The sequence below is a fragment of the Tupaia chinensis genome, unplaced genomic scaffold (genome assembly GCF_000334495.1).
Source record: "Tupaia chinensis unplaced genomic scaffold, TupChi_1.0 Scaffold000303_1, whole genome shotgun sequence".
Taxonomy (NCBI): domain Eukaryota; kingdom Metazoa; phylum Chordata; class Mammalia; order Scandentia; family Tupaiidae; genus Tupaia; species Tupaia belangeri.
The window spans coordinates 1,714,712-1,724,015 of record NW_006159793.1 but is presented as its reverse complement, the minus strand read 5'-3'; the positions used below and the strand labels follow the sequence as shown (position 1 = coordinate 1,724,015).

At 57.7% G+C, this 9,304-nt stretch overlaps 1 protein-coding gene across 1 annotated transcript in view; it reads left to right on the top strand.

Moving 5' to 3' along the window:
• Positions 1-6,360: 6,360 nt before the first annotated feature.
• Positions 6,361-9,304, top strand: part of CAMK2A (calcium/calmodulin dependent protein kinase II alpha) — a 70,937-nt gene continuing 67,993 nt past the window's right edge. Inside the window, exon 1 of the mRNA XM_006150892.3 lies at positions 6,361-6,586. Coding sequence (XP_006150954.1) covers positions 6,525-6,586 — 62 coding nt within the window. The 5' untranslated portion in view covers positions 6,361-6,524. The remainder of the gene's footprint in view (positions 6,587-9,304) is intronic.

Here is a 9,304-nt window from a genome sequence, read left to right as displayed (position 1 = left end):
CGGCCCAGGCAATGGGTGTGCAGGAGCCCGTGAACTTGATTAAAGTGCCGTGACACGGAGTGAGGGATGTGGGGCCGTCTCTGAGCACATGTGGAGGTGGCTCGTGTGTCCTGGGGGCACGCAGGAGCTCACGGTTGGCTGAGTGGACTATACAGAGCTGGGCAGCTGGCTAGGAGGCGGATCTATGGAGTCCTGCCGCAGACCCACTGTGTGACCTCAGGCAACTCCCCGACTCTCATGCAGTGGAGGATCTACGAGCCCTTCCAGGTGGCCGCTCCGGGCACTCCAAGCGTGTGTGTCTGGAAGGGCCCGGGCTGGGCACGGGGAGGAGGGGCGTGGGGTGTGCAGCCTGCCTGCTGCAGAGCGGCCTCCATCCGCACACTGCGTTCTGCAGATCTCCCTTCAGGTTCCAGTCGGCGCAGTGTGTGTAGGCGAAAGCCCTGCTGTGAATTTTGAAAATAGTTATTTTTGTCGCTGGCAAAGGAGGCCTGTTAGGCCTCGTCAGCTTGTGGATGAGCGGGATGGGTGGGGTGGGGTGGGGTGGGTGCGGTGTGATGGGGGTGTGGGGTTCGGGTGTTGGTTACAGAGCTGCGTCCCCACAGCAGAGGTGGCTGAGTGCGGGAGTGAGGATCCGGCCTGCGCTGCAGGGTGGAGGTCACTGTCTGTAGTTCCTTCCTCTGGGCCCTACTCTGTGTACCTGCTATCGTCCCCCTCCACGATATGGGAACCTGCCCTTGCCTCTGTGGTGTCGATGCCCGGTGTGGTGGTGCAGGCCCAGCACTGGCAGAGGCCTCTGCATCCCAGTGGCCCCCCAGTTCTGCCTGCTCAGAGGGAGGCTCTGAAGAAGTTCCCCATGAAGGTGGTGTCCCAGGCCTGGTATAACCCCGGGGGATGAGTTGTCCATGGTCTGCCCCTGACCCAGGCTCCTCAGCTCTGCTGGGTGCTTGTGCTGCTATGCGGACTGGCCCTTCAGAGTGGCACAGGCAGGCTCCCCTGTGGCTCTAGGCTTGCACGAGTTTGTGAGGGTCTCTCCTCTCTCCTGTGCTTGCCGAGTCGGCTCTGCCTGGGTGCACAGCCTGCACCTACAGTTTCCACTTCTGGGGCCACTGCCCTTGGGGGCTCCAGATACAGGGCCATAAATGGTCCTTTTTGCTCTCCCTAGCTACCAAGGCCTACTCCCTGGCCAGCCTGGCCTCAAACCAGGAAGGACCAGCTGGGGACGGGGCAGGTGCCTGCTCCTGGAGCCCGAGAAGGAGGCTTGGCCAAGGTCTCAGTCTTCTCAGTCCAGTGTCAAACCCAGCCCTGAGCTTGCCTGGCTCAGAGTCCTACCACCCAGAACCCAAATAGCTGAGGACTTCCCCTTAAGCTTCATCCTTCAACCTGGTCCTGGGGGGCTGGCAGCTAGCCCAGGTCCGAGATCAGTGGAAGGTCTTGGGGTACTGTGCTGAGAGGCTCAGACCCTGTGGCTTCTGCTCTGCCCAGCAGTCAGCATGGCTCCTACCCAGCCCTCCTGCTTCCTGTGTCCTGAGTCCCTCCTGCAGTCAGGTCACCTGGGTCTGGATTCTGTGCCTGGATGCTAGCTGAACCACCAGAGAGGTGCTTGTACCAGCCAGGCCCTGTGGAAGAGTGCTGGGAGGGAGGGCAGAGGTATGGTAGCCCCAGCCCTCCAGCCAGAGATCCGAGGCAGCGCAGCCCAGAGATGATGTGGGGCAAGGCCCCTGTGGTTCCCTTAGCTGGACCAGGGGTGGCAGATCTGCCAGTTAGATGGGACAGAATCAGGGGCAGCCTGTCTAAGCTGTGCCCTACCTATGCAGTCCTGGGCTCTGCCAACCAGACCCTCAGCAGCTAGGGGAGAACCACACACCTGGCTGGAAAGGAAAAGCTCTGGGCCCCTTCTTTCCTGGAAGGAAGCAGAGGCCCCACTGGATAAAAGGCCAGTTGCAAGCTCTTCCGGGACTTGAATTCAAGTCTTCTCACTGCTATGCAACCTCAGCCCAGGGCCGTTGTCCTCTGTCTGTGGCTCCCTGTCTCACTCTCGCTGCCAGGAGTGCCTTCCACATGGTGCCACTGCACCGTGCCTGACCCCCACCTCCCCTCCATTCTGCTCAGGCCTGGTGTTACCACAACGGTCAATCTTGACGCCCCTGCCTGGAGCCAGACCCTTGGCAGGACCTCCTCTCTCGGCCCACTTTCCTCCCGTCCTGCCCCCCACACTGACTGTCCTTAGTGGGACAGGCCCCAGGAGGACTCTAAGGATGGCGTGCTTTCTACAGTGGCTGCCCAGACCCTGCAGGACCCTGAGGCACTTGGGCACGTGCATGTGAACACGTACAGGGGCCGAGTCAGCTGCCACAGTGTCACCTCCTAGGAACGTGGCCCTGGTCTCCTTTGATCCCTTCCATGGACGTGGGGATGGAAGACACAGGCCTGTGTTCGCGTGCTGATCCCTGTTCTGGCACGTCAGGGCTATGCTCAGCCACCTCCAGGGCTCCCACCCCGGCCACCAGCCCATGGCACACAGGCCTGCTCCTGAGTGCCACACGCATGTTGCAGATGGGGGCACACGTGCCGGCTCTCGTGCCTGCCCTGGCCCTGGGGAGTAGGGAGTCTGGCAGGAACAATCCCCCTGATGCAATCATCGGCTCATTCTCTCAGCACCACAGAGGCTCGGCTGGCTCCTCGTTGCCTGCCACCACCGGGCACAGCTGCCAGCCTCGCGGGCACAGGGGAGGCAGTGAATTAGCAGTCATGCCTCCGCAGTAGAGTGGCAGTTACACTCAGGGTGGGGGTGCCTGTCCAAGGCAGTGCCCACACCCTTAGTGAGGACTTGGAGGTTCAGAGGGATGTGGGTGTGTGCGAGTGTGCGTGTGTGTGCAAGAGACTTGCCAAGGAGACCTCTTTCTCTTCTCCCTCCTCTTCCTCACTCTCCTCCATCGCCAGCCATCTCTCCACCATCAGGATCCTACAGCCTGGGTTGCTCATCCCCCAGCACTGCAGGCATGGGGGTCTGGGCCAACAGGAGGGAGAGAAAAGTGACAGGGAGAAGTAGGAAGGGAGGTGTAAGGGAGAGAAGGAAGAGACACAGGGCGGGGTGGGGGGAGGCAGAGAGAGAAAAAGAAGGAAGGAGCGTTGAGAAGAGAGATGGAACTAGAAAAGAACAGACAGGTGGGGTGAGGAGAGTGGCCGGCTGGGGTTGGCCCCACCCCTGCAGCCACACAGGCCATGGCATGGTCCTGGCAGAGGCAGGGCGAGAGCTGGCCCTGTCCTTGCCTCCAGCCCTGTAAGTTCCTGAATCACTGCAGGCTTTCCCAAGGCCCAAGAGAGGCCCCCACACAACGTATGCGAGACTGGATCTCCCTGTGCTGTGCTAGCCCCGAATAGGCTCCATTTCAGCAGACGATCACCTCCTCGTGCAGAATGTTAGATTTCCATGAATGCGGCCTCACGGCACATTTCTCTTTATTTTACTCGTCAACTTTTAAAGCGGTCTTGTCGTTCTGATGGCACCTGAGGAGCTGGCGGTCCTTGTGACCTCTCTTCCTAGTGCTCATCCTTTCTTCTGCAGGAATTGCTGCAAACTAGGCCTGGTCAAAACCGTGAGCTAAACTCTGGGGGGGCGGGGGCTCAGACGACGGTGCTCAAAGTGCCAGGACTAGAAGATGGTGGTGTGTGCTTCTGCGGTTCAGGGAGAGGGGTGTGAAGGAAATGATGTGTTAGGCCCTAGATAATGCACTTCCCCTGTTTACTGAGTGTTTATAGCATCAACTGTGCTCATTTCATTTCATCCATTGAGCAGCCCTGGAGTTACGGAATCGTCTTTACCCAATTTTGCAGATGAAAAACTGAAGCACGGAAAAGTTAGGATCCTCATCTGAAGTCACGCAGCTTGTAAGTAGGGGGCTGCTCTAACTACCGCCCCACACTGCCTCTTCTCTTTCCTAGGCAACAACTGGAGTGACCTCTGTGCCCTGAGGAAGGAAGCTGTCTCCTGCAGGGGATAGGCTAGAGGGTCTGGGACAGGAGGCCAGCGGTGTGGTGCTTCTCCCTCCAGGCGTAGACCTCGAGTTGGCCACGGTGTTCCGTGCCCTGCCCACTGCCCGCGCTGTGCAGCCCCCGAGCGCAGGCCTCCCCTCTCTGCTCTGAATCGACGTTGGCGGCAGAAGCGGGAAGCATATTGTGCGCAGAAACAAAACCGAATGGTTTTTCCTTTTTCTGAAGGTGGTAATGGTGCAATTAGTGGCAAAGCCATTATCCCCCTCCTCCCTTGCTGCGCTTCCCTCCTCCCCTCTGCCTCCCTCCCTTCCCTCTCCTGGGAAAAAGGGGCTGAATGGGAAAGCTCAACATCATTCTCTCCCCGCCCAGACTCCCAGGAAGAGGGGCAGAGTTGGGGGGATACCCGGATGTCTCTAGGGGCCCCTGGGCTTAGGGTAGTGAGTTGGGACTCATTGGGGAACCAACAAGAAGACCACATACCCCACAAATGAGGTGACAGAAAGGCCGATTGGAGGCTCCGAGGACTTTGGCTCCCCGGATCCTTTGATCTGACCTGTGGTATTGGGAGCAAATGCTGGCGGTGAGACGAGCTGCAGCACCCCTTCTCCTGAGTGGAGAGAGTGGGCGTGTAGGGTCCCAGATTTTAAGACCAATCTAGGGAGATGGGGGTGATCATGGTCCTTCTTTCTTTCTTTTTTTCTCTCTTTCCTTCAAGAGTTATCCATTTAATTTTATTGATTGATTGATTGATTATTTAAAAAAATTTACTAGAGAGAGAAAGTGAGGAAGCAAGCCACCAGGTCCAGGACCCGAATGGTGATCAGCCATGTGGGAGCCCAGCACCCCAGCCACCACACCACCTGCTGGCCCCCATGGTCCCTCTTTGAATATTCTGCTGCTGTTCTTGAGAGGGAAGGGCCCCGATGTCTACATACTTCCCCAAGACCCTCCCAGCCCTAGCCTGCTTCGCCTTCCTCCGCAGAGGCAAGTTTGTTTCTCTGTTGCATAGAAAAGGACCTGGAGGCTCAGAGGGGGTCAGTGACTCACCCAGGGCCACGCAGCGAATACGTGTTAGAATTGGAGCTCAGGGGAACCAGCAGTTAACGTAATGCCTATGTCGCTGGACTCCCACGTAGCCGACCGTGGTTCGCGTCCTGGACCTGGTGGCTTAAAACTCACGCCAGGCGTGTGTGCGTGCGTGCCCAAGATCCCAAGAGGAGAATGGAGGAGAAGGGATTGCGGCGTGACCATCCCCCCTGGGGGGGTGATTTCTCGCTTTCTGTCAAAGAAAAAAAAAAAGAATTGGAGCTCAGACTGAGACAATCGTAAACTCCCGTCCTTTTCCTTCTTGACCACCTTGGCCTTGTGAGATCTTGGTGTAAGTATTGCTGATGTCCTGAAGAGTTAAATCGGCAGAAAGGCACCCGCGGCATTTGGAAATGCAGATTCCAGGGCAGGGGCAGGGCCACTGGCCCAGGCCTGGGTAACCAGGCTGTTCCCTTCCTCACAGCTGCCTCTCGCCTTTTTTACCTTAACTTGACGCACAAGCAGAAACTGGGACATGAGCCCCAGGAGGCCCGATCACCATGGTCCCTCTGGGGGCCTGGGGTGGGAGAGAGGTTGCAGAAGAGGCCTCAGGAGAGGACCAGCTGTCACAACTGAGGGGTGGGGGTGGGCAGGCAGCCTGAGCTGCTTCCCAGAACCCTGGGGTCTCCTCAGCACTTCTCCCCCGGGCTGGGGTGCTAGTGATGGACAGGGTGGAGGAAGGACACGAAGAGCCAGAGTGAAGTGAGGAAGACAGGATAAGTGGCAAAAAAATACAAAGAGACAGTTGCAGAGGCCACAGCGATCCGCGGAGAGAGAGACATCCCAATGAATTAGCCATCATTTCCCTGTAAACCTCCGAACCCAGCTGTTACCAGGGCAACGGGGCAATACCTGTCTCTCCAGAGGAGATGAAGTTGCCAGGGTAACTACATCCTGTCTTTCCTGGGGACCATCCCAGAATGTGGCACCCACTGGCCGTCACCATGGCAACTGCCTTTTTGCCCCACTTTATCCCATCCCGTCTGCTGAAAGGGCCCCACAGTTGGAGATGGGGGAGGTGGGAAGAGCGCTCACTGTGGACTAAGTTTGTTCCCTTTCCCTTCCTCCAGCCCCTCCCTCGGCCCCTCACCCCGGGGGTGCTGGGTCCTCCCGCCCCCGGGACCCACACAGGCCCACAGTATTGTACAAGGTAGGACCAGGGCGTCAGGGAGCAGGTTTTGCAGTGGAAGGCAGGCAGGTGTTGGGGAGGCAGTTACCGGGGCAACGGGAACAGGGCGTTTCGGAGGTGGTTGCCATGGGGACCTGGATGCTGACGAAGGCTCGCGAGGCTGCGAGCAGCCACAGTGCCCTGCTCAGTCAAGCCGGTTCTCTGTTTGCGCTCGGCAGCACGGGCAGGCGCGTGGCCCCCAGTCCCGGGAGCAGAGCAGCAGCGCCCCAGTCCGGGTCCCCCGTCCCTGAGCCTCGCCTGCCTGCCCAGCCCCAGGATGGCCACCATCACTTGCACACGCTTCACGGAAGAGTACCAGCTCTTCGAGGAACTGGGAAAGTGAGTTGCGCCTCTGAGAGTCCTGGAGGGCACAGGGGCGGGGGTCGGTGTCTTGGGCCTGGGGCGCGTGCTGAATGCTGAGTACACGCCTGTGCACACAGGTGATGGCAGACAGTGTGGGCTTGGGGGCACTTGCCTGTGCACAGAGTGCCCAGAGCAGGTGTGGGCATGTTTGTGGGTGCACAGATGTGCCAGGCCAGCCTGAGGAATGTGTGTGTATGAGTGCCCGGTTGACAGTGCGCGCACACGCGCGTGTGTGTGTGTGAGACCTGGGCACACAGAGTCTCAGAAACTGGGGGTTAGAAGGGATTTTCCCAGTCATTTGGGTCCAAAGCTGGAATCCTTTCTCTAGTTTTGCTTGAGGTAGCTTTCTGGCCTCAACTTGGATCCCTTCAGTGACAGAGAGTTCTTCTCCTCCTAGCAGCCGTTCTTGACTATGGACACCTGCAGTGACTGAGCTGAGGGCCAACTTGTCCCTGTAAGCAATCCCGCCTCTCACCTCTCCCTTCCAAGTCCTTCTAGGGAAGAGCATCGGCACAGGAGGGGTTAATATCTGAGCGACTGGCGAGCTTTCCTGGGTGTTGAGAGGAGTGGGGGTGAGTTGACGGAGTCAGGGCTGTTGCAGGGGCTGGTGGCAGGAGGGGGCAATGACTCTGGTCCTTTGGCAAAGTTGCTCAGTTCCAGAGCTTGTTTTCTGCCTCTGAGGACTGATATGGAGAGCAGGGTGGGAGGCTGAGCGGAGAAGGGAGCTCTTAGGAGAGCCCAGTAGGCTGTGGAGTTGTCAGGGCAGGTTCCTGGATGTCCTCAGCTAGGTCTATGGAGACTCCTGATAAGGAGCATGGGTGCAGTTTGGGAGCAGAGTTTGCCCCGTGGGCAAAGGGGCACCATGCCTGGGTTGGTTCCCGCCGTAGCAGCAGGAGCATAGGGAGCAGGGCCCCTGAGCAAGTGTGTGCCGAGGTGAGGCCTGGCTGTGCACGCAGCAGTGTGCATTTTGAGGGAGGATTGGTGTGTGTTGCTGGATTAGGACTTTGGAGGGGGCTGACTATCTTGTATAAGGACTGACTCTGGGGTACACTTGTGTGCACTGAAAAGTTGTGCAAGCGTTCATGTGTCTACACCAGGAAGAAGTGCTGATGTGTGCTTTGTGTGTAAGGCCTGAAGATGCAAGTGTGCCTCGTAAGGATGTGTGTGCGCCTGAGTCTCACAAGGAGTGGTGTTGGCTGAGTTGCATGGGCATGAAGGAGTGGACACACATTGCTGTGTGTGCACACGCATGGCAGGTCAGAGCTGTGTGCATGTCAGTAGGCACATGTGTGTGTTGGGGTATGGAAGGATACCCATGTGAGACATGAATATGATGTTTTATGAGATCTGGATGGGCATATCTGTGTGAGGACTAGGGCCATCACACAGAAAGGGGTATGTGTGTACACATGTGTGTGCATATGTGAGGCCTGGCCTTATGTGGGAGTGTGGGTGTTGTTGGCATGTGTGAGCTCACGCTGGTGTCTGACTGTGTGTGGGAGGTGGGCCTGTGGCTGTGCATAGGCTGCCTGCATGCACACACACATAACACAGTTGCACACCAGGCTATCCTGATATCTACAGACACACACCAGCCTCCTTGTGCAGACGTGTCCCTGCTCAGCTGCAGACTACCTGCTTTTTTGAGTGCTTCTGTCCTGGGAGTGGGGATGGGAACATGACCATGGGGCTGCTCTTGAGGACTGAGGCTGTTGGCTCAACTGGTGCAGGGACCCCTCTCCAGCTGGCTTCCACTGCCCTCTCGGAGTCCCAGAAATTCCTGGGTAGTTAGGAGCTGCCTTTCAGGGGGCTCCCCAGGTTGGCTTCTGGTGGGACTGCGTCACAGAGAATGGTGAGATGGAGTGAGGATGTGACTCAAGTGCTCCAAGTGAAAATAAAAGTGAGGATTTTGCCCCGAGAGGAGACAGAGACCATTAAGACCGGGTTTGTGGGTGACGTGGCAGAGATCCTTCATGAGCCTCCTCGGCCCCTCTGCCTGCCTGGGCTCTTGGAGGGCCTGGCAAGGGCAACATTGCAGGAGAAAGGGAGCCCTGGCGTGGCCATGGCAGGAAAGCTGAGCTTGGCAGCCCTTGTCTAATCAATTTCAGACCTCTTCCTTCCAGAACCATCAGTGCTCTTAACCTTTTTTAGGTCACATATTCCTCCAGGAATCTGATGAAAGTCTAAATCTACATTCTCCAGGAAAATGTTCAAACCTAGCAAATGTAAGCGACGTCAGGAGCTTGCAGGACATCAGGACTGCTGCCCGGGCCTCAGATTAGGGATGCTCGTACCGGGGAAAAGGGGATGAGATAGCTGGCTCCTTGCCTCTGGTGTCTGTGTTAAAAGGCCTGGGCACATCACTGAGGGGCCAGGGGCTCCCACTTTGCACAGCAGCTTTTTTTCCTGAGCCTCCAGAGAGGGGCAGGGCCCAGCAAGGCATTAGGGGCATAGACATCGGGCCGCTATGACACCTCTTCTTCCCCTTCTGTAATCTAGCAGTTAAAAGAAAGGGCTATGAGGATTCAATGAGATGGCCCATGTAAACGCAGCCTTGCGCCTGCTCAGGTGGGTCTCCTAAAAGGGATCGAGGCTGGGTGATTGTTGTTGCCTTCAAAGGCTGGGCAGGGGGGAAGGTGGAGGATGGGGCCTGCTAGATGTTGCCGTTTTGCCTAGAGTTTGCCTAGCAGGAAT